Here is a 26,226-nt window from a genome sequence, read left to right on the forward strand (position 1 = left end):
ACCACAGCATGTGTGTGGAGATCAGAGGACAACATTCAGGGGCGCACCACAGCATGCATGTGGAGGTCAGAGGACAACGTCCAGAGGCGAACCACAGCATGCGTGTCAGGGTCGGAGGACAACATTCAGGGGCGCACCACAGCATGTGTGTGGAGGTCGGAGGACAACGTTCAGGGGCGCACCACAGCATGTGTGTGGAGGTCGGAGGACAACATTCAGGGGCGCACCACAGCATGTGTGTGGAGGTCGGAGGACAACGTTCAGGGGCGCACCACAGCATTCGTGTGGAGGTCGGAGGACAACATTCAGGGGTGTACCACAGCATGCATGCGGAGGTCGGAGGACAACGTTCAGGGGTGCACCACAGAATGCGTGTGGAGGTCGGAGGACAGCATTCAGGGGCTGGCTCTCGCTTCCGTCTTGGTGAGGCAGGGCCTCTGTTGTTTCTGCCATGCTGCGTACTCCAGGATAACTGGCCCTCTAGCTTCTGGATGCTTCTTCTGTGTCTGTCTCTAGTCTCAATGTTGGAATTGCTAGTCCTGTGGAAACACACCACCACATCCGCTTTTAGCCTTGGTCGAGGTTTTCAGGGATCGGTCTCGGGTCCTCAGGCCTGTGTGGTGTGGCAAGCGTGTTCTCCCTCCAAGCCATGGCACCCACCTTTCTTTTCTTTGTTTGAGACAGGGTCTCTCTGTGTAGCCCTGGCTGTCCTGGAGCTCACACTGTAGACCAGGCTGACCTTGAACTCCCAGAGATCAGCCTGCCTCTGCCCCCAGGACATTCCCAGTGCTGAGATTAAAGCTGTGTACGTGCCACACCGCGGCCAGTCGGATTTTGTTGAGACAGGGTCTCATTTTGTAGCCTAGCTTGATCTTGAATTTGTAATCCCCTCTCCTCAGCTCTCCGAGTGCTGGGGTTATACTGTACTGACTAGCCTTCCTTCCTTACATTTGATTTTCTTTAGTCTTGTGTCATGGTGTGGAAAACTGGTTGACCAGAAAGCCAATGTTGATTGTTTCCTCACACTCCAAGCTTCAGCACACATTCCTGGCACACCCACTGCTCACGTCCCTCTCGGCCTACTCACAGTGACTTCCTGAGAGCCCCCCACCCCCTACTCACTCCTGCCTCCCCAAACAGTGGCAGAGCCTGTCAATCACACGAAGGGTCTAGAGTATCCCCTAGTCCCCCTCTTTAGCCAGTGAGCCCACTCTCTGAGTGCTCCCGCCTCACTGGTGTGGACATTATGTGGAATTGGTTATTGTTTCTATTACTGTGATAAACACCGTGGCCAAAAGTAACTTAGGAGAAAAGGGTTTATTCGGCTCCACGACCCAGTCCATCACCAAAGGAAGTCAGAGCAGGAACTCCAGGCAGGGACCTAGAAGCAGGAACTAAAGCAGAAGCCGTAAAGGGGTGCTGCTTACAGGCTTGCTCCTCATGGTTTGTTCAGCCTGCTTTCTTATGGTCCCCAGGGCCACCTGTCCAAGAGTGGTACCACCCACAGTGGGCTGGGCCCTCCCATGGCAATCTATCAAGAAAATGCCCGACAGGCCAATCTTACGGAAGCATTTTCTCAGTGGAGAGTCCCTCTTCCCAAATGACACTAGTTAGTTAAAAATTGTTATCAAAGCCAGGCGGTGGTGGCACACGCCTTTAATCCCAGCACTCCGGAGGCAGAGCCAGGCAGATCTCTGTGAGTTCAAGGCCAGCCTGGGCTACCAAGTGAGTTCCAGGAAAGGCGCAAAGCTACACAGAGAAACCCTGTCTCGGAAAAAAAAAAAAAAAAAAAAAAAAAAAAGTTGTTATCAAGTTGAAAACAACAACAACAAAACCAGCAATGCTTGTTTCTAGCCTTGGCCCTGGGTACCTGCTCTCACTGCCTGGCCTGTGTGTCCTCTGAATGTTCTGCCCTGACTCTGCCCTCATGGCAGCTCTTCATAGAGACCTCGACTACCTGTGGAATCATTACCATCTTCCCTGTGTCCTCCTGTTTACATCTGCCACCGCCCCTCCCCATCACAGCATTGTATCTCTTGCTGTCCTGTCACCAGAGGGCAAACTCAAGAAGGACACGAGTTCTGTCCCCGGAATAGGAACTTAAAGACATCTGACCGAGTCAGAGGATGCCTCAGCAGGAAATGGACAAAGAGGACTGAGAGCAGAACTGTGTGGAGTGACGACCGCTGTAACAGTTGAGTCACCCCAGTTCCTGCGTGGGATTAGCCTCAGAGCTGGGCTATCAGCAGAGATGGCCTGCTCCAAGCCGGTGTGCTGACAGGGTGGGGCACACCCTGGGTGACAGGTCAGTATGTCCGGTCTCCAGGGGTGCTATCACGGGTTAGATTTGGGTGCCCAAATTCAGAGAAATACCAAGGACACAGTAAGAGGTCATGTCCCCCAAAGGGATTCCAGAAGGATCTGAAGCTGCCACCGCCTCTGGGATCTGGACTCTCAGAGGCAGGAGAACATATCCCACCATCTCATCTGGAGATAGCCTCACCTCTGCCTAAGGCAGTCTGTAGGGACATTCCTGGGGCCAGTACTCAGTTCCCTGCGAGGGGCTGGGTCTGCTCCAAGTCCAGGAGCCTAGTGGGTGGGCTGTCTCTGCACCAGGGCTTCAACAACTCTTGGGAGCCTGCACCTGTAGTTCCCTGTCCTCCTGGTACCCCTCGATCACAAGTGGGTGATAATCTCCTGTGAAATTGGCTAGCTCAGCCTGGCCCTAAGGAAGTCAGGGAGTGTGTGTAAGGGTCTAGACAGCAATGCTGGGACTCTAGCGTTGTAGGGGCTGCTAGGGCAGGAGAGTGGCCCTGACTGGGCATTCTGGAATTCCTTGGCCTCTGAACTAGGTGAGGCAAACTCAGAAAGCCCGCCCCTTTTCATGAGGCCCCACCCACTATGGGTTCAGCCCATCCCCGGCAGACATCCTTCCTGCACTCTACAAGTGTCCCGCTCTCTACTTTGAAGGCGACTCCTCCTCCACCCCAAGGTCCAGCCCCTACCTCGGATTTTCAGCCCGCACCAACCAGCGGAGCCCCAGGGCGCCAGTAAGCCCCACCCTGAAGGCCCCACCGTTTCCCAGTCTTGCTTTGCCCTTGGCCGGGTCCCCACTGAGGAAGGAGTCCGCTGTCCCAGACATGGCTCGCGCTGCCGGACCTGAGCGGCGGCTGCTGGCCATCTACACTGGCGGCACCATCGGCATGAGGAGCGAGGGCGGCGGTGAGTCAGCGTACCCACGCCCTAGGCAGAATGGCCTCAGGGCTTGGCCACCGGGAGCTCTAGGGCTCTCTCTTGCGAGGGGGGAGGGGGAGTCGCTTCCTCCGGTGGCTGGGAGTCTGCAGCCCGGACCCTGGAAAGGGTAAGGGGCATGGTAACTCTTCCTGACCTGAAGTGTCCTGAAGACACAAGGACACAAGGACAGAAGAGGGAGCTGGGAAGACTGCTCTGTTCTGTGCCCAGGGCGCTGGGAAGGATGCTGGAACATTCCACACCCTCTAGCCTGTGAAAGAACGCCCTTAGGGTGTGCTTGCTTCCTTAGGGGAGGGACACAGGCAGAGGTGCTTGCCTGCTCTCTCTCCGCAGAGTTAGTTTCCCCAAGGTAAGGGCCAAGCTGGACTGTCCTCAAGGAGCTTGGGCACTAGGGTGAAGGTCGTCCAGGCTGTTTGAAGACTGTCCTCTGACACATCCTGCTGTCTCTGGTTGGGACACCCTGGTGAATGCCTTTGAGGACACCCTGCTAGGAGGTGGGACCATGGCCAGTTTGCTTGGCCTTCACTGGAGTGATAGACACATTAATAAGGAGCTGAATCCTGGAGGTCCAGTTACTGCCAGTGGGTCCCAGGGTACAGTGGATGCTGTTGCGTTGGGTTGGGGGCTGCCCTGAGAGGGCTCCTTGGAGAACACAGGCTCCTGAAGGGGGGTGGCTGCTGGACCCAGGAGAGAGTGTGGCCAGACTAAGAGCAGCAGCGTGCGGGGAATGAAGGACCCATGCTCTGCGGCCTTGTCCCACCTCTGGTGGCTTCCCCTCTAGGCGTTGACATAAGAGCAGTTTCAGCCCTGCTGAACTCAGCTGGAATGACCTAAGCTAAGGGACAAGTGGACTCTGACCGGAGTCCCACCTGTGTGACATTGTGCCCCACGGCCCCCGGGTGCTCCCCCGTATGGTCATCGTGTGCTGTTTCTCTAAAGCAGCAGCGGGCATGATGGGTCAGGAAGGTGAAGGAGCTGATGGCCCAAACCTAGGGCCAGTGGGGTGTGGGTTTTCCGATGTGTAAAGGTCTTCCAGACCCTCAGGAGCCTGCTCCATGCTCTGGGGTCTGCAAGGCCTGGAAAGAGATGGAGACTGGCAGGACCCTGTGCTAAAAGACCCTTCCTCGGGGTGGCAGACACCCCACCCAAGGAGCTCAGAGCGGCCAGCAGTCTTCAGACCCCTGGCAGAGGTACAGGCGGCTCCCAGGATGGCATCTTCCGGCTCGAAGCTGAGGCCTCTGCTCCCCGGACCAGCTGCTTCTCGAAAAGCCAGCCCAGGCCTTCATGGGACCCCACAGCCTGCAGCCACTGGCCTTTCCCTCATCAGAACAATTTTAGGGAACCCCGGGCTTAGTCCCCCCGAGGACTGAACTGGAAAAGAGGTCTGGCCTTCGATGACCCCCTAACAGGATCTGCTCACGTGAATGAGTAGGCAGTGCTGGGACGTGGAGCCCGGGGTCTGCCTCAGGTGTGGCTGAAGCCACCTGTCCTCCAGATACATGGATGTGAGTTGGCACCTCGATTTTCTGTAAAGGGAAAAGGTTTTCAGGGATGGAGCAGAACCCAAGGCACAGCAAGCTGGGAATACACCTACGCCTGCACCCTGAGACTCCGGCATGCCCCAGCCTTCTGTGTGCCCTGCTGTGGGGGTTGCTGAACTGTGGGCTGTGGGCCCTGCCTGCCTTGGATGGCCCCACTGGCATGAATGATTAACCAGCTTGGCCCTGCTTACGTGGGTCCTGGCCCCCGGTGAGTAGGAGTGGTGGCTTCCGCCACAGAGAAGCTGTTTAGATTGTCGCTGTTGAAACAGCTCGTGTGCCTGCTGGTAAACAGTGCCCAACACTGTGTGACCAGACCCGCCGGGGTGGAGAGGGCAGAGGTGACGGCACGGCTCACCTCTTCGCCACCCCTTCCAGGGTTCTGTGAAATGTCACAAGTCAGAAAACAACATGTGTCCAATGACCCCAAGCCTAGAGCCAGGTGTGCGTCGGTGACACCTGGGCACCCAAGGACATCCTGTGTTAGCTAGGGTGCCCCTTGCCTGCTGCCCTTGGGAACCATTCCTCGAAACCGCCACAGGGGGGCTGAACTGCACAGAGTAGCCAAGGTTGCCCCTGCCTAATGGTCACAGTTGGCCCCAGCATAGCCTTGCCAGTTGGGATGATGCCCAGTGTGGCAGCTGCGCAGGCCAGGAGGTGGTCCCAGGGAGGGTAGGACTCAGCATCCCGGGGTTGTATGCTTTGGGGGTGCCCTCCATGGGGAAAGAAGGCAGCTTCCCAAATCAGAGTCGGGAGTGAGAACCAGTATTAGAACACTGAAGGTGATCACAGCAAAGTCTAGTTTAAAAATGTTATGGAACCCAGAATGGGCTTATTGGGGAGCTCCTGTCTCCTGTGCTCCTTGGCTGTTTCCGTCACACACACACACACACACACACACACACACACACACACACACACACACACACACACACACACCCCTTGTCATATGATAACAAGTTTGTGGTTTCTCTCCAGAAAAAAAAGCATAGGAGAGTACAGCTTTCTCTGGGCCAGTTTTGATGCTTCCCAGGGCCACCCTTCAAGGCGGGGCTCTAAGGATCCGTACACGCTCAGTACAGTGTGCCAAGTGTCCCCAGGAGCCATTGCCCGTGGTCAGAGGCAGCATGGACAGGAGAACTTTGCCTTGCGGAGGTGTCCATCAACCTCTAACCTAAATGCACCCGTCTCACCTTCCCTGACGGGGGACTGCCAGGTTTCTATGGATACTCCGGTGCCGGCTGCTGTCAGGGAACTCAGGGAGAGAGTGGAGGTCTGGGCGTCCCGAGGCTGCCAACCAACCAGCGTTGAGAGCCTCAGGGTCCGTCCCTCCTTCTGGAGACAAAGTTTAAAGTCTCAAGGCCTTGACAGAGAAGGCTTCCTGCCCCTCCACCTCCTGGTGGCTGCCAAGATCCGTGGTCTGCGACCACGTTCCTCCCGTGTGTAACGGGACAGCACCGCCATTCTGTCTGCTGGGTTGTCGGGTGCTCACCCATGTGTGCCACTCCCCTGCCTACCCCTCCTTACAGGGACACGCAGGTGGCCTTTAGAGCCACCTGGAAAACCTGGCATCATCTCTCCCTCACAGGATAGTTGACATAATCATACCTCCAAAAACCTTGTCACAACAGACAAATGGCACAGGTTTCTGGACTAGGATGCTGGGTGGCTTGGGTGGCTCCTGAATGTGGAGGCGGGCTGATGTCCTGGTCACGCCTGGGGTGGCTTTGGAGGCCCACGGGGCTGACTGAACATGCAGGGTTCTTCTGTTTTCTGTCCGTGAAACATTTCCGCAAGCGACATCCCCAGCAGCAAACCACACCCGATAAGTTTTAGGGACTCTGTGCCAGGCCAGGGGGTGTGTCGGAGATAAGGGGATGCCTGTCGAACCTGGGGGCATGCAGTGGTGGGGAACAGCTTTGTCAGCTCCCGAGTCTGCAGGGCTCCTGACCTGCACCCGGGAGGCATGGAAGCGCATCTGATTTGTGTTTTACTTGTGCCCATGATCTCAAGCATGCGGTCCAGCGGGCAGCACAGCGGGCAGCAGTGAAGGGCTGGCGGGCAGCAGCTGGAGCTGCAGGCCAGCTGGACAGGGGGAAGGGATGACGTAACTGTGGAGGAGGGGCTGGCGGGGGTCCTAGGGCTGGCTGGAGTGCTGAAGTGGCTCTGTCCTTAGACTTACCCCAACAACGAGGATGTAGCCAAGAGGACTTGGGGAAGGTAGGCCCCTGGTCAGGTGGTAGGCTGGATGCTTACCGTGGCTGGTGCCGTCAGGATGATGCAGGTACGAACCCTGCTGGAGTCTGCTACTCCACTGAGGCCAGTAGGTCTGCAAGCTGCTTAAGGGGGCGCTGCAGGGCCGAGGCCTCACCCTGGTGCTCCTCGGCCTTAGCTGCACGTTCTGGGGGTGAGTTACTGGCAGCTTGATTCAGGCGTGGTGTGGGGTGGGGAAGGAAAGCCTGCTCCCCGCTGGCGCTGACCAGAGACAGGGGATCCTCCCCAGGGTCCTCAGAAGTATCATGTCCTTACAACAGCACTTGTGAGTACGGGGCCTCACGGCAAAGGGGCTCTGCAGATGTGACCAGAGAAGGGGCGAAGGGGGCCTGCCTTTGAGGATGGGGCACAGGGGAATAGTTGGGAATGAGCCCCGTGGACAAAGGTCCCTGGGCCTGCCGTGTGTGAGACTGATTCCCCTAGTCAGGGCTTGGCTGCAGAACCTCTGGCAGCAGGCACAGCATGCCCATCCGATGCAGCAGGCACAGCATGCCCATCCGATGCAGCAGGCACAACATGCCCATCCGATGCAGCAGGCACAACATGCCCATCCGATGCTGCAGGCACAGCATGCCCATCCGATGCAGCAGGCACGGCGTGCCCATCCGATGCAGCAGGCACGGCGTGCCCATCCGATGCAGCAGGCACGGCGTGCCCATCCGATGCAGCAGGCACGGCGTGCCCATCCGATGCAGCAGGCACGGCGTGCCCATCCGATGCAGCAAGCACGGCGTGCCCATCCGATGCAGCAAGCACGGCATGCCCATCCGATGCAGCAGGCACGGCGTGCCCATCCGATGCAGCAGGCACGGCATGCCCATCCGATGCAGCAGGCACGGCGTGCCCATCCGATGCAGCAGGCACAGCATGCCCATCCGATGCAGCAGGCACAGCATGCCCATTTGATGCTACAGGCCAGCGTGCCCATCCGATGCTGCAGGCACGGCGTGCCCATCCGATGCAGCAAGCACAGCATGCCCATCCGATGCAGCAAGCACAGCATGCCCATCCGATGCAGCAGGCACGGCGTGCCCATCCGATGCAGCAGGCACAGCATGCCCATCCGATGCAGCAGGCACGGCGTGCCCATCCGATGCAGCAGGCACAGCATGCCCATCCGATGCAGCAGGCACAGCATGCCCATTTGATGCTACAGGCCAGCGTGCCCATCCGATGCTGCAGGCATGGCGTGCCCATCCGATGCAGCAAGCACAGCATGCCCATTTGATGCTACAGGCCAGTGTGCCCATCCGATGCTGCAGGCACAGCGTGCCCATCCAATGCAGCAGGCACAACATGCCCATCCAATGCTGCAGGCACAGCGTGCCCATCCGATGCAGCAGGCCAGCGTGCCCATCCGATGCTGCAGGCACAGCGTGCCCATCCAATGCTGCAGGCACGGCGTGCCCATCCGATGCTGCAGGCACAGCGTGCCCATCCGATGCAGCAGGCACAGCATGCCCATCCGATGCTGGGAACGGATGAGCAGGCTGTCGAAGGACCAGGGTCTTGGCAGTAGTGACGCCGCAGCATTAGAAACGGGTCTAGGCAGCAGAGACCGTGGCTGTGACAGGTGACACCCGGGACTGACACACCACTGCCTCCTCCTCCTCCTGAGGTCTCTCCTGTGCTTCTCTGGGGGATCTTTTTGTCTTCCCTGCTGTGCCCAAGGGCCGGGCATGAGGGGAGGCTCTCCTGCCTAAGGAGGTTAGCCAACCTGCCCAAGGTCACAGAGCTGCAGAGGTCAGCATGGCAGTGGGACTTCGCTCTTGTTTCCTGGGACTTGTTTTCTGCCAGACAGTCATGCCCTTTAGGGTGTCCTAGGAGCAGGGTTCACAGTGTTCCCTTACATCCGGATTTCTGAGATGACTAATGCTGCAGGCTGGATTGGACACTTGTGTGTTTGGCTCTTCTGTTTAGGGGACAGGGACAGGGGGCCTGAGCTGGACTGTGGAGGAGTTGTCCACAGTCCACACCCTCTGGGAGCATTTGAGCTGGTCAGGGAGCTTATGGGAAGGGTATTATGGCCTGGGCACCAGAGATGGCTTCCTAGAGGGGTTGTCTCAAGCTGGGTCTTGAAGAGCTCTGTGTGTGTGTGTGTGTGTGTGTGTGTGTGTGTGTGTGTGTGTGTGTGTGCTAACAATGCATATAGGCAGGCGGGGGTAGAATTGTGAGTGTACGTGGCAGTCATTGAGTCAAATCCTGGAGAGGAGCTGGCCCCATGGACCTCTCTTGGTACGGTGTATTTGGGACAAGCAGAGGCAGGACAGGGTAGAGTGGTGCTTAGCGCTTCTGGGACTATCTGGGTTTGAGACTGGAACTCAATCAGGAGCCAGCTCCGGAGGACGATGCCGAACCTTCCACACAAAGCTGCTACCTAAGTTCCCAGGGGTCTTAGTGGCAGCTGTGGCCCAGCCCTCCCAGTCTGTGACGTCTGTGAGAGTCTGGGTGTTTGGCTGTGGGGGTTTGCTATGGCCCCCGTCTGAGCCCACACTCTGCTTGGACTCTGCCTGCAGTGCTGCTACCCGGGAGAGGCCTGGCTGCTGTCCTGAGGATGCTCCCCATGTTCCACGATGAAGGGTACGCCCGGGCCCACCACCTGCCCGAGGACACGCTGGTGCTGCCGTGAGTACACATTCTTTGGGGTTCTGAGGCAGGGATGGTGTGCAGGTGACCTGGGGTTGAGAGGGTGGGCAGGCCCTGCCAGAGCCAGGGGGCTCGGCCTCTGGTGTCCTGGGGCCTCCCCGTGAGCCATGTGCACGAGACATCTCTGACACTTCCTGAGTCCCTGGACTTCAGAATTGGCCTTCACCTTGAAGTGGAGGTGGACACGTACACTGCGGCGTGCCTGGGACTCAGCTCACTGTTCACCTTGCCACCTCTGCTCCCCACTAAGCTGAGCCCGCAGGGGCCGGAGTAGAGGAAGCTCTAACAGGTGTGGTGAGGACACCCCTGTCCAGGCACCAAAGCTATCAAAAGAGCCTGGGTGGCCTCTCCCTCTTCAGCGTGGCTGTTTCGTGTGTCCTCCCTGCCCCCAGCTACCTTATGCCCTTCGTGGCCGAGGGAGGTAGATCTCTGCTCTGCATGAGCTGGTCTGAACTGGTGTAAGGAATGACACTGCTCTTAGCCAGCCTGCCTGCCCCTTGGAGATGCACGCAGTCGCTGTCCCTGAGACCTCCCGGTGGAAGGGAGGCTGGGCTTGTACACAGGATGTGAGACTTGCCTGGGAGGTGGAGCCCAACCACGCTTATCACAAGCCCCTTCAACATGTGTGGGGTGGGGGGGAGTCCTTGCCAGGCACAGCCCCAACCACACCCCAATGCCTTGCTCCCTACTCCATAGCCCCGCCCACGCTTTAGCCCCATCCAAGATGCCATAGCCCCGCCCATATCCCAGTGCCCCCTACTCCATAGCCCCGCCCATATCCCAGTGCCCCCTACTCCATAGCCCCGCCCATATCCCAGTGCCCCCTACTCCATAGCCCCGCCCACACCCTAGCTGGGGAGGGCAGTGGAGGTGGGACTTTGGATCAGGAGAAAGGCAGAATGGGAGACAGGTTCTGCCTCCTGCAGCCCGGCCAGTCCTGACCAGAGGATCCTCTACACGGTGCTGGAGTGCCAGCCACTCTTCGACTCCAGTGACATGACCATCACTGAGTGGGTTCAGATTGCCCAAACCATAGAGGTAGAGGGTGGGCGTGTGGGCAGGGCAGAGTGTGGGACTGCGGCAGGGCTGTGTGCCGTGGAGGGTGGGGCTGTGGAGTGTGGGTGGGGCCCGAAGGCTGCGTGGGACTGGAAGGTGAGACTGTGGCCCGTGGGCACAGGAGGAGCTGGGGTATGGGGAGGGTAAGGTGTGGAGGGGGCTGAATGTGGGGGGGTCTGGGGGGGACAGGGCAGGATCCCTGCAGAAGCACTGGACAAGTGAGTAACTATGGGCTTGTGGTCGAGTCTGTCTGTCACCTGCAGAGACCTGGCAGTAGCCTGCAGGGCAGCCTCAGGAAAGTGCTGGGTCCTGGGCCACACACTGCACAGTCCGAGGCCCCTTCTGTAATACAAGCGGAGGCGGGTCGCTCATACTATTGACCGTTTCCAGTTAGTATGGAGGTAGGACATGTGGGGGCTGACTGGCTTTGTGGGCCTGGCCCACCCCCAAACTTGCAACCTTAGAGTTGCCTCTCGGTGGATTTAGCATCAGAACCTCCATCGCAGTGTCTGGTTCTGGTCGTGTAGCATCAAGGGCAGCTGCTTTACCCCGGAGCTGCCCCTCTGTGGCTTTCCTCTTCTCCCACGGTCCCAGACCTAGCTCCCGGGTGCAGGTCCAGCCACAGTGTTCTGACTTACCTCCCTTGAGAAGCCCCTGCCACTCTGAATCGGGCAATCCGGGCTCCACATTCTCCAACCAGCCCCAACAGCCATGAGCTGCCCGTTTCAGGAAGCAGGCCATTAGTGGGCTCTCCCAGACTAGGTTGTGGTGGCCCGGGGAAGTCTTCCTCACTTGTAACTGACAGGGTCTCCAGGCTAGGTCCAGATGGTGCTCCTCTGTCATGAAGCAGGATAGGTCACATCTTCCCGGCACTCACTCAACTGCCTGGAGCTCTTCATGGCTGGGAAGCTAAGCGGCCGTACCTCCTATGGCCAGCAGAGGGCACACTGCTCCACGAGACTTCCCAGTTCCTCTGTTCCGTCTTTCAGGGAGTCAGGAGGTTGTGGCAGGAGCCTCTTAGCCCTCAGAACTGCGGTCTTAGCAGCCACAACTTTGGCTAGCACGCCACCAGGAAGTGATGGGTAGAGGTGTCCAGCATGCCAGTTTGCTCCTGAGAGGCACCAGCTGGAAGTCTGGAGAGCTGTTCCTGGCAGTGTGCAGAGTCCCTGGGACCCACATGCCCTCGTTCTTGAAAGCAGGCTACAGGGGACTCCAGGCAGAGTCTAGCCTTCCAGAGAGGGCCTACAGGGGAGATGAAGTAGTACCACACCAGGCCCTCTGCCAGCATCCCAGGCCTTTCCTCTTTCTCATGGCCTGTGAGGAGATATCTGCCCACAGCCATGTTCCCGGGAGAAGGCCTGTGGTGGGGAGACCTGGTCCGCCCTGAGCTCATCCTTCCCAACAGAGACACTACACCCAGTACCAGGGCTTTGTGGTCATCCACGGCACGGACACCATGGCCTTCGCCGCCTCGGTGCTTTCTTTCATGCTGGAAAACCTGCAGAAACCTGTCATCCTCACCGGTGCCCAGGTAACGTGTCCCACGGCTCTCGGTCCTCAGAGAACTCCAGGGGCCACAGAGCCAGACCTTGGCCAGCCCTAGGCTTCTTGCTCGGGACACCGGTTTCCAGGCCTGTGCCTGCCGTGTGCTGCCAACGAGGGTGTCCGGACACTTGAGGTGGTGCCCTGCCTGGCCATTTCACTCCTGATGATCTCCTACCAACCCCTGTGGCTGGGGACCCACGGGCTCCTGGAGGGCTTATCCATTGCGGCCTTCAGAGTGCCCAGAGCCTCGCCCCTAACGCGGGGCTTTCTTCCCTCCTTCTTCTCTCTGTCGGGCTTCATGTCTGCCACCCACCCCCACCACCTAATAGTCAGCATGGTAGACGCACATAGAGCAGTATGTGGGGGAGACCCCCTCACCCCCCCCTGTTCCTCTTCTCTCTGATGCTGTCCCTGGCACCCCTCACATATGACATCCCGTCCTCTCGCCCTAACCTGGTGCCCCTTCCCCCCAAACCAAGGTCAGTGGAAGGCTGTGGAAATGGCTCTGTTTGAGCGAAGGCTGACTTGGGCTTCGGTTGCTTATGGGTGACCGTTAGAGCGATCCTACCCAGGCCCTTCAGAATCCCTCAGGGGGCCTGTGTACAAGAATCCAGCATTGGGGTCCCTTTGAGCACAATCTGGGGGGAGCCCCACCAGGCTGGAGTGGTGGCTCAGCTGTCCCCATGGGGAGACTTCTTGCCGGAGTGCCAGGTGCTGTCAGGAGTGGTGGCTCCGTTGCCCTGGCTCAGTCTCTCCCATTTCCCAGAAAACCACAGTACAATCGCCCTACTCTGAGAAGGTCCATGACAGAGCATCCCTGACCTTTATTCTTCCCAGGGGGAAACTGAGGCCCAGTGTTCATAGGTTCTCCCATCCTTGGGCACCATAGGAGGAACCTCCCTCCAGAGGCCCTGACAACTGACTGGCCATTCTTCGGCCAGAGTCTCTTGAATATCTTGGCCTCCGCATATCCTACAGCAGTCCCGCCCACTGTGTCCTCGCGGGCACTGCTCAGCCACTCCAGGCCTGGCCTGTGGTGTACTTAGGCAGTGGAGGGACAAGCCCCTGCATGCCTCAGGAAGGACGTGCCATCGCGGCCCACCCAGCTGCCTCCCTGGGCCCCCTGCCCGGCTCACAGCTCTGGGGGGGTAGTGAGGGAGTTGCCCTTGGAGACATCTGGACTGGGGGCCAGAACTGGGCCTGGGTGCCTGCCGGTCACTTCATTTCTGTGGAAGCCCGATGGAGAGGTCAAGGTGCCCAGGGTGGTTTGAGACCATCAGGAGGAATGCCAGTGGTTACCAGCCTTGGGAGTTGGGGAACTCTCCCCAGACCCCACTCCCCAGCCCATGCCTGCCTCAACTCCTCTCCCTGCCTGGGCCTCAGGGGTTTGCCTAGAGTCGGGGAGCTGGGTGTGTCCTGGCTTCTCAGGTCCCAGCCACCTCTCCGGCCTCTCCCCAGGTACCTATCCATGCACTGTGGAGCGATGGCCGTGAGAACCTGCTGGGGGCCCTGCTCATGGCTGGCCAATACATCATTCCTGAGGTATCCGGCCTGGCTACATGAGTGGCCTGGGTGGAGGGTGGGATGGTGAATGCCAGAAAGCTTGTGGTTATGGCACATGTTGGGGCCCATAGGCCAGAGGTTGGAACAGTCTTTAAACATGTGTCCCTCACCTGGAATTGATAAAACCAAGGAAAGAAAGCTCTCCCCGACCGACATTCTTGTCAGCAGCCAGGTTGTCTTTCTTCCTTCCCCTTTCTTTCTTTTTTTCTGAGACAGGGTTTCTCTGTGTAATAGTCCTGCTTGTCCTGGATCCTGCTTTGTAGACCAGGCTGGCCTCGAACTCACAGAGATTCTCCTGCCTCTGCCTCCCGAGTGCTGGGATTAAAGGCGTGCGCCACCACCGCCCAGCCAGCAGCCAGGTTTTATGTTGTAGATATTCTACACTTGTGTTACACACACACACACACACACACACACACACACACACACACACACACACACACACGTCCATGAAAATGGGCTGTGCCTGCCTTAGGTTATGGAGTCTGTTGTGTCCCTCCTCGGGGGCTCCCTGTCTCACCTGGTGGAACAGGAAGAAAGACAGGCCTGTCTCTCACAGGCCAGGCCGGGAGTCACTTGGTCTTTAGCAGTCTCTGGAGATGGGTGGTGTTAGGGTTAGGCGTTATGAAAGAGCAACAGGCAGGTCAAAGGTGGCCCCCAACCTCCTTCACCCCAGGGGAGGCTCTGGAGACACTGGCTCCTCGTCCATGTGGTCTGAGGTCACCAGCAGCTGTGGAAAAGCCCTGGCTGGACAACCAGGGCCTCCTGCAGCCATGTGTCCATCCAGTGCCCAGGCTCTGAGGGCCCCAGCGGACGGGGGCCTTCACTGGGTAGTATTGGCAGGAAGGGCCCTGCCTGCTGGTTACCTTCGAGGTTTGGTGTGTTCATGGTGGGGCTGGGGAGGGCTGGAGGATGTCAGGGGACCCGCTCTGAGTTGCTGTCTTGCCCTCCACAGGTCTGCCTGTTCTTCCAGAATCAGCTCTTTCGGGGCAATCGGACCACCAAGGTGGACGCCCGGAGGTTTGCGGCCTTCTGCTCCCCCAACCTCCCGCCTCTGGCCACTGTGGGTGCAGATGTCACAAGTAAGCGGGTCTGAAAGTGGGGTCTGCTGGCTGGGAGGGAGGGAGGGGCTGAGGTCTTGTGTGGAGGCGAGAAACCTCTGTGGTGAACGTGAGCTCAGAGCTGGGGGGTCTGGCTCTTGCGGGTGCTGTCCCACCGCATGACCCCCCGCTGAGGAGCTCCCCTCTGTGACGGTTCTGCTGCCCACACTGCTCCTTCTCAGAACCTAGCCTTTTGTGGTATAACATAGCTCTCAGGAGTCAGTCCCAGGAGGTCCCGGTCCTGGAGCTCCCATGGGGCCTAGGAACTCCTTACTTTAAGTGTGGGTGGCCTCTGATGCCATTCAGGCCTTAACTCTAGTGGCCCCCCAGCTTCTCCATGTTGGATATATATGCTAAGGGCTGCTGTCTCTCTGAAACCAGGGCAACTGCCTCCTGGTCCTTCAGGCCTGTCCTATCCGGGTGTAGAGGAGGCTTGAACAGCCATCTGATCCTGGGGCAGGTACACCACTGCCCACTGGTGCCTGGTTCTTGAGCAGCCGGACCTACCTAGTAATTGAGATGCAGGCCTAGGTTCTGGTCTGTGGGGTTCTAGCCCAAGGCCTGTCTTGAGGAGGCTTTGGGAGGGCCAAGCTTCCATCTGGGAGTCTTGCACCCAGTAGGGCTGGGCTCCATGGGCACAGTCAGGTCGGGCTGCTAGTCTAGAGCCAAAACAGCTCTTCTCATCTGACAGGACGAGATGATTGGCAGTGCCCCAGCCCTCCAGGAGGGTGGAGGCAGCTCTCACCCACTCTGTGCTTCTGCCTGGGCATAGCAGGTCCTGTGGGTGGGACACAGCGCTGCTGGGACCTGCAGGCTCTTGGTCTTCTTCCTGTGTATCAGAAGCTGTCCCAGGTTCAGGAGGAGCAGAACCTGGAGAGGGCAGGGCCACTTCGTGAAAGCCTCCTCTTTCCCCTCTCAGACTGAACTCCAGGGGCTCAGCTCATCTGGGTTCCCACCTGCATGCTTTTTCCCGCCATTCACCCAGAATCTTCTAGGCAGTGAACAACCCCAAGCCTGCGCCCCAGGGACTCTGGGGGTGGCAGAGGTCCACTTGTCATCTGGGGTCTAGACCTGTTGAAGCCTTGTTGGAAGAGCCTGCATGAGATGGTGTCGTGGTGGTCTGGCTGTTAGCCCACGCTGGCTGGGGGCACTAGTGGCCGGGGAGCAGGAGCCGTGAATATGGGCCCCGCCCCAAAGCTCTCCAAGCCTGAGTCACTCCTTACCTGGGCTCAGGGTTGGAGCGTCTCCTGTGGGCAGAGAGGCCTTCACCCTGAATCTAAAAACCTCTGCCGTGCTGGGACACTGGGGTGCAAGCCTGGCCCAGCAGTAGCTTCCCTAGCCCATAGCTGAGGCTCGCCCCCAGTGCCAGCCCAATACCCTGATGTACCCTCCTGCGTGTGTGGGTGTGTGGGAACCCGCGCCTCGCCTTCTTGCTATTGTCAGGCTGCTCAGCCGGTTCTGACATCTCATGTTGGGAAATCTGGGGTTCAGGGCGTGGCTGAGGAGGGCTGCTGGGGCTCGTGCCAGCTATCCCCAGGACAGAGCCCTGATGATCTATGTGGTGTGGGCCTCCGGCAGGCTGCTGCTGACTCCTCATTGACCCTCTAAGACATGAGGGGAGCAGGGGACCATCCCCGGTGACAGACGAGATAGAGACTGTAGCTGCCCAGTCTGCTCTGCTCTGGCAAAGGGACACGGCGCCCTGGGGACGGCACCCTGGGGACGGCGAGGTCTTGCTGGCCTTGCTCATTCCTATGTATCTATGTCATCCCCCCCCTGCCCCTCGTCCTTACGCCCAGCTCCTTCCTTCAGCTCTGCCTCTGCTGGGAAACCCTCCCAGCCCACCAGAGAGAGCAGAGGTCCAGAGGGAGGGCTCACCCCTGCTGATCCTGTTGCCCACTAGCTTGGGGTCTTACGCCACGCCTTTGACACACAGACACATGGAACTCGGTGCCCTCCCTGTACATGGGAGCCCCCTGCCTCCCAGAAGCAGCTGGGCCACCTTGGACCCTCAGGCTAAGGGCAGACTTGACTACCAGGTTAGGTCTGTCAGCCCGGAACACAGCGGGGCTGTTAGAGGGCTGGGGTGGCAGCCAGGTTGAGTCACTGCTGCCTTTATGTGCCCAGAGTCCCTGTGGGAAGGACTTCGGGATTCTAAGGAGAGACTTCCCGGCTCATGAGGAGGGTGGCTGTTCATAGGGTGGTCCTTTGTCTCTGTGCAACCCTCCTCCGCAGCCATAACTCTTCTGGTGGCAATCACCCCCCACCCCCTGCCTTATCTGTCGGCACAGCCGAGGTGCCTAAATTACAGGACATCTCACGCTCCCAGTGTGTCAGCGGACAGACGCTGTAGCTGGAAGGGTGGGCAGTTGGCTGCTTGAGGACCCTGCTCCGTCTCCTGCCTCTCTCCCTCCCTCCCTCCCTCCCTCCCTCCCTCCCTCCCTCCCTCCCTCCCTCCCTCCCTCATACCCCACCCTTCACTGTGTGTCCGGAATATATCCAATCGATTATCACATGTGACTGCGCTGGCAGACACAGCGACCAGACCTCCTGAGTTGATGACCCCCGAGCCCCGCAGAGAGTCAGGAGGACAGCATGTGGGCGGGCTTGGAGGAGGGTTCTGGATCTATGATCTGGTGATGGCTCTGTGCCTGGCTTCTGTGCATAGCTTCTCAATGCCATTCCCCTCTCCAGGACTCAGTTTTCCTGAGCTGAAGTAGAGGATTCCTGGTGCCATTTAGTACAGGGAAGTCACCAACATCCCATCTCCGCTGGGCTGGGGCTTCTGTGTGCCCAGGATTCATGAGGTGCAAGGGATAGCTTGCCATGCCTGTTCCTGCCCACGGCTAGTGCCTGGGTGTTGACCTCACAGTGGCCTTTGACCCTGTGGACAAGGTAGTCCTCTGGAGGGTCCCCTGCATGGCTCTGTTCAAGGGATGATGACCCCCAAATTCTTACCACTCTCTTCCTTTCCCTGGCCTGGGATTCTGCCGTTACCCAGGGTGTGAGAGGGATGATGGGCACTGTTAGGCCCCCAGGATTTGGGGGTGAATTAGGGGGAGGCTTTCTTTGAAGGTGTATGTTGAGGAGATCCATTAATTTACTTGGTAGGGAGCGGACATGGGAGGTCCCTAGTATCCAGCCAGGCTGTCTGTCAGGGGCTGCGGCCTGGACTTCCTCTGGGACCAGCAGACTGCTGCTCCAGCCTCAGCACATGCCGGTCCCTTTGGAGTGCCTGCTCTCACCACACGCACCCTTCTCCAGCACAGTCTGGCCTGCCTGAGGTTCCCTTCTCTCTCACCAGTTAGCCATGGTCCCCAACCCTCAGCCCCACGACTCCTGTCAGGGCCACCGCTTGGCTATTGATCTTTCTCCTGACACCTCCTCGCAGGCTGTGGATGCCGTGGAGCCTGGCATTGGCCCGAGGGAGACCAGGGATGAAAGGATTTGATTCCTGGAGGAAGAGTGGGCAGAGGGTGGGCGTGGAAGACTGGAGCCAGGCTGGGGCCGCAGCTGCCCGTGACCTGCAGCTTTGACGCTTGCTCTCTGTCCTCAGTCAACCACGAGCTGGTACGGAAGGCCAGCCGGAAGGACCATCTGGTGGTGCACAGCAGTATGGAGCGTGACGTGGGCCTGCTGCGCCTTTACCCTGGGATTCCCGCCACCCTGGTAGGGAAACCGGAGAACCCGCTGCCCTCCAGTGCCCTCCATAGCTCCCATGCGCTCATGCCTCCTGGGGCTCCCTGGGGCTATAGACTCACTCCCTCTGTCCTGGGCCTTTCTCAGGCCAAGGTCTGCAAACCATGACAGCCTACCCATTTGGGCACCTTTCTATCTCAGCTGGGCTCGGCTCTTCCCGGGCTGAAGTCTAGCCTGCTTGAAGGTGCAGGGTGAGCTGAGCACCTGAGCCGAATGTGGGCTTGTTTGTGTGGACCCTCGAGGATGCTTGTGGACACCTGTGCGAGTGGCCTCAGGACTCTGCTTTCTACTGTTCCTGTTTTCTTGTTGGCTGGAGTCTTAGCATGTAGCCCAGGCTGGCCCATTGTGCTCCTCCCGCCTCACCCCCTGCTGGATCTGCACCTCTTCTTGTCATGCTTTTGGCCCTCCCTTGCTTCCTATCATCAGCTGCTCGGTATCGGCTGCTCCTGTGGTGACTGGTGCCTCCCTTACCTGTTATACAAGATGCTGGGTGGACAGGAAACTGTCCTCTGTCCTTTGAATGGAGTTGTCCAGCCTGGGGGAGTCTGGGCAGGGCCCTGTCTGAGGACCTCCAACTGTCAGGAGCCCTGGCCCTCCAGGCTAACACTGGAGGGGGAGGGGAATATCAAGGCTCAGCTCTCCCGATAGGCAAAGAGAGCCAGGCTGCCCTTAGAGGGCAGTCGGACAGTTGGGAAGCCAGGGCAAGCCCTGCTGCTCTTGCCAGCTAGAGCTCCCCAACCTGTGTCCTACCTACACAGGTCCGGACCTTCCTGCAGCCCCCACTGAAGGGTGTGGTCATGGAGACCTTCGGCTCTGGGAATGGGCCCACCAAGCCAGACCTGCTGCAGGAGCTGCGGGTGGCATCTGAACAAGGCCTGGTCATTGTCAACTGTACCCATTGCCTTCAGGGGGCTGTGACTTCGGACTATGCCTCTGGCGTGGTAGGGGAAGAGAATGGGTCTGGGGAAAGGCAGTGTGATGGTATGTGTGTCTGGATCCTGCCCTTCCTTAGCCAGGGGAGGTCCCTGAACCAGCCTCCTTCTCTGGCCTGTTTGTCCCCTCCCACAGGCCATGGCAGGAGCTGGCATTGTCTCAGGCTTCGACATGACGTCGGAAGCTGCCCTGGCCAAACTATCCTATGTGCTGGGCCAGCCAGGGTTGAGCCTGGATGACCGGAAGAAGGTGTGTACACCCTTGGCACGATTACAGGGTCTTAGAGCACTTCTGGGAAGGCCAGAAGGGGTATTTGCATCTATGTTTTGGAAGTGGAAGGGGAATTCCCTGTGGGAAGACAGGGCCAATGCTGACCCAGTTCATCCAGGCTACACCCTTATCATTCTCTGGGGAGCACTGTGACCCCCCACCCCTCTTCACTGCTCCTGACACCCTGTCCTGCTTCCTCTTTCCCAGGGGGCACTCAGACTCACAGGGCTCCAGGCCCATAGGCTGCCAGACCCTGGTTGAGGCCTTAGAAAACCCTGAGCTTGTCGGGAGGGAGGGCAGCATTAGCCTTCTTCGGGGATTGGTGGGGTCACACTGAGCTCCTGTATGGGTGGGACACTGACGTGGTGTGGCAGCCCTGTGGCAGGCGCATCTCCCTGCCCTGGGATCCAGGTTCTCTCAGCTGGTCAGGACTCCCTGGTCCAGTGCTGCCTAAGCCCATCAGCGTCATGTCCTGTTCTAGCTGCTGGCCAAGAATCTTCGTGGGGAGATGACGCTGCCCGTAACCGAGGAACACCAGTCCTCGCCGCAAGATGGCATGTTGGGCTGCAGGGTATCGTGGCTTCTCAGTCTGAATGGCGGCCAGGTACTGGCTGTCGTGTGTGGGAGGGGCAGGGCCCGAACACCCTCGTGGGATGGCGGGACCCACCGTCTCCTGCCACTGTCGCTCTGGCACAGGAGAAGGGCCAGGAGGAAGGTGTGGGGTGGATGGTGAGGAGGGATCGTAGGTAGAGTTGGGGAAGGGACCTGTCTGTTGTGTGGGGATACAAGAACTGGGGGAAACCAGCAGGGCCATGTCAGTCCTGGCTTGGACCTTGGACTGAGGCAAGCCTAAGCAAGGTAGGGATGCTATCTGTCCTGGGTGTTGAATAGTCAGGGGTGACTGGGGTCTCTTCAAGACTTTGAGCTGGGGGTTCTAGGCTCCACGCCTGCACCTTGGAATGTGGTCTGATCCCCCTTCCCCCTGCCCTCAGTACTTGAGTGTTTAGACCCTGGAGGGGGTGGGGCAGCTGAGGACCCAGGAGCCCAATGCATGGCCCCAGCAAAGCTGCCTTATGAGCCAGCTGGTTAATGGCTCCATGCTGGCTGTGGGCGGTGACCTGTCATTAGGGTGGCTCTGTGAGGTTCCTAATCCCTCTAGGGCCCAGCTGACCAGAAGCTGATCACAAGGCTGTGATTAACCCAGCCATGGACGCTGGACAAAGTGGCACTTTGAAGGCCTTCTGGGGCCTTGGAGAGCCCCTGGGCAGCTGAGCGCTAGGGCGGTAGCCCTTCCAGGATGTTACACCTGTGCACTCAAGCCCTTTGGGGGGGTGTATGGGAGTGGGGGGCTGCCCCATTTCCCATGCTCCCTCATGAATGACTTGACTATCATCCTGTCAGCAGTGGAGGCAGAAAATGAAACAGATTTGAGGAGCCAGCGGCAGGTCTCATAGATAGGAGATGGAGGGAACCAGGTGGAGCCTGGCGACCTGGTCATTGTCTCCAGGGCATGGACACAGGTGGGCTTGTGGGTGGGCATGACGCTCCTGCCAGAGCCCTCCAGTGGGGCGTTTCCTGGCGCTTTCCTCATGTAGTGAGGCCACCGGCCCCACTGTGTGGGGAAATGGGGTTCACATAGTCAGGGGACCGCTGGTGCTGTCTGTTCTCACCCTGTCAATACTCAGGGCCTCGGAGCATGGCAGCGGCCCATGTTGCCATTGCCTTCCCATTAGGAGGTTGATGCCATGCAGGATGTCCTCATGTCCAGCCTGGCCCTGGCTGCAGCTCACGCTGGTGACCTAGACACTCTGCAGGCCTTTGTGGAGCAGGTGAGTTCCCCCACTGAGGGGCAAAACTAGCAGGTGGGGCATTGCTCACGTGGGCAGAACGCTCTCCCCAGGGCCTCGCTGACTCTCCTGAGCCACACTGGGCAGTGGGCTCACACACCAGCCTGAGGGCCTCGCTGGAAGCGGGTGGGGTGGGTCTATAAACCCCACTTTCATCCTTCCCAGTCCTCTGTGTGGCCCACCTGACCTTGCCTAGCCCTTGTTTTGGGATTGTGTGCTCTTGTGTCCCCCTAGGGCAGAGACCTCAACCTGAAGGACTGTAGTGGTCAGACCCCACTGCACGTGGCTGCACGGAGGGGCCATGCCTCCGTGGTCACTATGCTGCTGCAGAAGGGTGTGGATGTGAATGCCCACAATGAAGATGGCCATAGCCCACTCCTGCTGGCCGTGAGGGGCAGGTACTGAGGGCCTGGGCACTGCAGGTGGTATGTGGGCAGGGTAGCTGGAGAGAAGATACTTGTTTGGTGTGAGCAAAGATCAGCTGGGGCATGAACAGGGCCGGTGAGGGAGGCCTATTTCTGTGGAGCAATCTGGAAGGACTTCATGGAGGAGACGGCCGCAAGATGCTAGCAGCGTCTTGGAAAGCATACCACTGACAAAGTATGAGGAGCTCCTGGGGACCCCCACTCATCCATGTGTGCCAAGATCTGGCAGAGAAAGAGCTAGCAGAGGGGCAGTGACAGGCGCAGGGGTCCTGTGGGGAGGGTCCCTGACTGGCTCTCACGCCGTATGGAAGGACGATCCTGCATGATTGGGAATGCCGCCCACTCACCCATCCTCTCCGGTTAGTTCTGCCTGACTGTCTCAGGCAGGACAAGCCCTGCCCTGGAAATGCTAAGAGAGTGGGTGTCTGCGCATTACCCAACTGCCGGTGAGGGAAAGGAGACAGCCGGGGCCCTGGGGGTGTCCTCACGCCTGCTAGCTTCTCCAGACTCGTGCAGGACGGCGAAGCCTCACTGTGTGGCCCGACGGGTGTCCCTATCTAGAGCTGAGAGCAGCACCAGGTGCAGAGGGCATGCGTGGAGTGCCGGGTGCCTCCTCCCGGGACCTCCGCTGCCTGTACATGTGGAGGCGGCTTGGCGTGCCGTGGCAGTGGGACAGACCGGCCCGCCAGAGTCGTCTCCCCCAGATCAGCTTCTCCTGGGTGTCTCGAAACACACAGCCTGCAGACCCTGGGATGCTAGGGGAGGGAGGGTGTCTTTGAGCTGCTCAGGGCTATCAGAGGGCAGTGTGCAGTCCTGGCCCCTCCCTGGTGGGACCCCTGGGTGGGGGTGTGAGGCTGAGCCTTTTTTTTTTTGCAGAGCAGGTCTGGCAGGCTCTGTGCCTCAGCCCTTGTGAATCCCCTGTCCCAGCAGGCAGCACCCCCTCCAGGTCTGGCTCAGCCAGATTGACTCAGGAAGTGGCGGGGGGGGGGGGGGGGGGGGGGGGGGGGGGGCACTGGACCTCACTCTTCATGTTTGTGTGCCATCGCTCATTCCCACCCTTTATCCAAGGGCGGAGTTGGGGCACAACTGACTTGGTTGCCCCAGAGCCTATCCTGGGCCTAACCAGAGAGGTCACTTCAGGTGTGTGACCCAGTGGAGGCTGACTGGCTGAGGGTAGGAGACTGTCTTCTGGGGTGCTGTTTCCAGCTGGGCAGGGAGACCACCTGGGCTGTGCAGTTTTGCCTAAGGGCCGTTCATCCAGTCGACTAGCACCCTGTGACTTGGGACAGCCTCTGGCCCTGGGTATCCTGTGAAGGTGCCTTGGGTGAATGGAGGCCACGGACCTTGAGATGGCACCCTAGGATGGGCAAAGGACCAAGGGGTAGTCCTTGTCTGGAATTAGGCTATGGGTATCTGGATGGGCATTTTTGACCCTGCCCTCCCACCCCCAGGCCTGAATGAAGCCAGCAGGGTCCGGGCCACGCTGACAATCAGCACTTTTTCATGGCAGGCATCGGGGCGTCATTGGGCTGCTGAGGGCCGCTGGGGCTTTCCTGTCTCCCCAGGAGCTGGAGGACGTTGGAACAGAGCTGTGCAGGTGATGGCCTGAGCACCCCTATCTGTGGGTGATGGTCTCGGGTCCGGGAAGGCAATGGGGGTGCTGGGAGGGTCAGGTCAGGCAGGTGAGGCTGAGGAGGGAGAGCCCACACCCAGGTGGCCTGGCTAACAGAAGTACCCGCTTCAAACCCAGTCACAGGAGTACCCCACAGAACAGTCAGCAAGGCTGTGCGTGGGTGGTGGTGGGCTTGGTTGGCGTGAGGCAAAGAGGAGCGCAGATCCGGGCTGTGGCGATGGGTGGTATGGGGGTTGGGGGCTCTCGGTGTGTCCGTCTGCCCAGGGTAATTGTCGTGAGACTCCAGACTGATGTGTCGGGACGTCCTCAGTGTACCAGCCCCAGTCTCAGGCCCCTACACGGGTCTGCAGCATCCCAGGAGGAAAGTGCTGTTTACTGCCCTCCCCCCCAACGATGGGGGGATAAGGGTGGCTCACAGAGGCAATGGGGTGAGGAAGGAGGCCCAGGAGGATGGAAGCTGGCCTTGGGTGGCTTTGAAGGGTCTCCTGGGGTAGCTTGGTTCAGGACTGCACCCAGGCAGACCTATTGGCTCCAGTGAAAGATGGGGAAACTGAGGCAGCACACGACACAGCTGGGTCTACAGGCAGCCATCCCGGAGGGCTCCTGCTTTACTGGGGCTGGGCTAACCTGAGCTGCTAGCTGGGCTAACCTGAGCTGCTGGCTGGGCTAACCTGAGCTGTTGGCTGGGCTGTGGTGTGGGGAACCAGTGTAGGTGAATGGAGAGGGGGTGCTTCCAGTATGATCCGCATCAGAAATTATACAGTGCCACCCGGGAGCTGTGGCTTCCTGAACAGGAAGGAGTCGTAGGGACACTTGTGTCTCTTCTGTCCGAAGCTTACCCAGGGTGGGGCCTGGCTCTCAGAGTGGAAGCACAGAGCATGGGAGAGTGAAACGTTGTCTAAGGACAAGGCTGTCCACCCCAACCTTCCTCTACAGGGAAAGAGACCCCCAGAGTTTCCCCCCAGCCAGAATGCTCCTACAGCCTCCTGGGGCTCAGGGCTACCTTGGACCCTGCACCTCCCAGGTTCCCTTCTATAGCTACTGGCTGTCGGTATTTCCTTCTGTCTTGAGACAGGCCAGACACATCACAAAGTCTGTGTTGTGAAATATGAAACTGGCAGGGGGTGGGTGTGTGCTTGCTCACAGATGCGTGTGTGTGTGTGTGTGTGTGTGTGTGTGTGTGTGTGTGTGTGTGCTTGTGCCCTTGACCTGAGTCACAGTCACACCCCATAGGTGAAACTAGACTCCAGGCCGCCTGCGGCTGGGACTCCTGCCCCAGGGCTGGGTGCTGCTGGATCAGCTGTTTAGGGCAGTCTTTGTAAGAGTGCCCAGGGCACTGGGAGGGGCACACACAGAAGGTAGGCAGCTGAGGGGCCCAGCAGGTTCTGACAGCTTCCCTCTGCCTCCCTGCCCCCATCAGGCTGGCATCCAGGGCGGACAGCGAAGGCCTGAGGGCATGGTGGCAGGCTGGGGCTGACCTGGAACAGCTGGACTATGATGGACATTGTGCTCTGCAAGTAGTGAGTAGCTACCTCTTGTACCCTATTCTGGAGGCCTCCTAAAGGTCCTCAGATCCTGGACCAGGCGCTGTCTATCCCTCCTGGGGACATACTTTCTTCAGAATCAACCCAACCCACGGGGTGTGTCCTATCAGTCCCCAGGGTGGGGGTGGGGCATCAGCCCTGGTGGGCGGGGCTTTGGGGCTTCTGGGCGCTGGAATCCAGGTAGTCCCCACAGATCCCTCTCCCCCCCACAGGCTGAAGCAGCTGGGAATGCGGATGTGGTGGCCTTGCTGCAGAGTCTTAAGGACAGGGTCAGCGCCCAGCCCTAGATCCACGAAGTCCTGGGCTGGGCTGCTGTCCCCTCAGTGAGCTCCCATTGATCTGCAGCTGGATCTCGGCCCCCGGTATCCCAGAGCCGGTTCTGCAGACAGCCTGAGGAAGTGGAGGTGGACAGATGCGTTGTCCAGAGCCTTCCGTGGGGCTCTGGAGGAGCACAAGTCTGATGGAGATACAAGCTGCTGGGAGCTCCATGCAGACCTTCACCTACCCAGTCGGGCTGGGTGACTGGGAGGGCCTAGGCCCCCCGGTTGACATCCATGCCTGTCACACTATTTGGTGGCCCTGGAGTTTTGAGACTGGCTGGACTGCCCCCATCTCCTGGGAATGGCTGGACTCCATACACAGAGCACCTGGGGCGGGGGGGGGGGGGGGGGGGGGGGGGGCTCTGCCTCCGGACACACCCTCTGTACATGGTCCTCTGTACATCCTCAGCAGACCTTGTTTCCGGGAAGTCCTCCTTGGCTCCCAACCTGCCATCCTCCTGCAGCGTGAGGTGTTCCTCGGGCACATACCAGCCGCTTCTGCTAAACTGCTTCCCGGCCTGTTGGCACGACAAAATCTGGGGGTCTTGGTGGAGCAGAACGTCAATAAAGTTGTGGAGGCA

General features: G+C 59.2%; 1 protein-coding gene across 6 annotated transcripts; it reads left to right on the top strand.

Moving 5' to 3' along the window:
* The first annotated feature begins 2,926 nt into the window (after positions 1-2,926).
* Aspg (asparaginase) lies at positions 2,927-26,226 on the top strand. 6 transcript variants are annotated; one of them, XM_076551499.1, is made up of 15 exons: positions 2,928-3,222; positions 9,581-9,689; positions 10,637-10,748; positions 12,172-12,297; positions 13,770-13,853; positions 14,830-14,956; positions 18,531-18,643; positions 19,432-19,614; positions 19,742-19,855; positions 20,358-20,480; positions 21,610-21,705; positions 21,958-22,121; positions 23,659-23,745; positions 25,202-25,301; positions 25,671-26,226. In XM_076551499.1, exons 1-15 carry the CDS (start codon positions 3,141-3,143, stop codon positions 25,845-25,847), a joined length of 1,797 nt encoding a protein of 598 aa, XP_076407614.1. In that variant the 5' UTR covers positions 2,928-3,140; the 3' UTR covers positions 25,848-26,226. The 6 variants fall into 6 exon arrangements, with proteins under 6 accessions (XP_042117167.1, XP_076407614.1, XP_006988053.1 ...); XM_006987991.4 differs by having other exon boundaries at positions 2,929-3,222; positions 25,538-25,812; XM_076551500.1 differs by lacking the exon at positions 2,928-3,222 and adding an exon at positions 3,772-5,001.

This window comes from Peromyscus maniculatus, chromosome 14, assembly GCF_049852395.1.
Source record: "Peromyscus maniculatus bairdii isolate BWxNUB_F1_BW_parent chromosome 14, HU_Pman_BW_mat_3.1, whole genome shotgun sequence".
NCBI lineage: Eukaryota > Metazoa > Chordata > Mammalia > Rodentia > Cricetidae > Peromyscus > Peromyscus maniculatus.

Coding starts and splice junctions, on each gene's coding strand:
- Aspg (XM_076551499.1), top strand. CDS start 3,141: ATGGCTCGCGCTGCCGGACCTGAGCGGCGGCTGCTGGCCATCTACACT. Junction 13,854..14,829: donor GCCAATACATCATTCCTGAG/GTATCCGGCCTG, acceptor TGCCCTCCACAG/GTCTGCCTGTTCTTCCAGAA. Junction 21,706..21,957: donor TGCAGGCCTTTGTGGAGCAG/GTGAGTTCCCCC, acceptor GTGTCCCCCTAG/GGCAGAGACCTCAACCTGAA.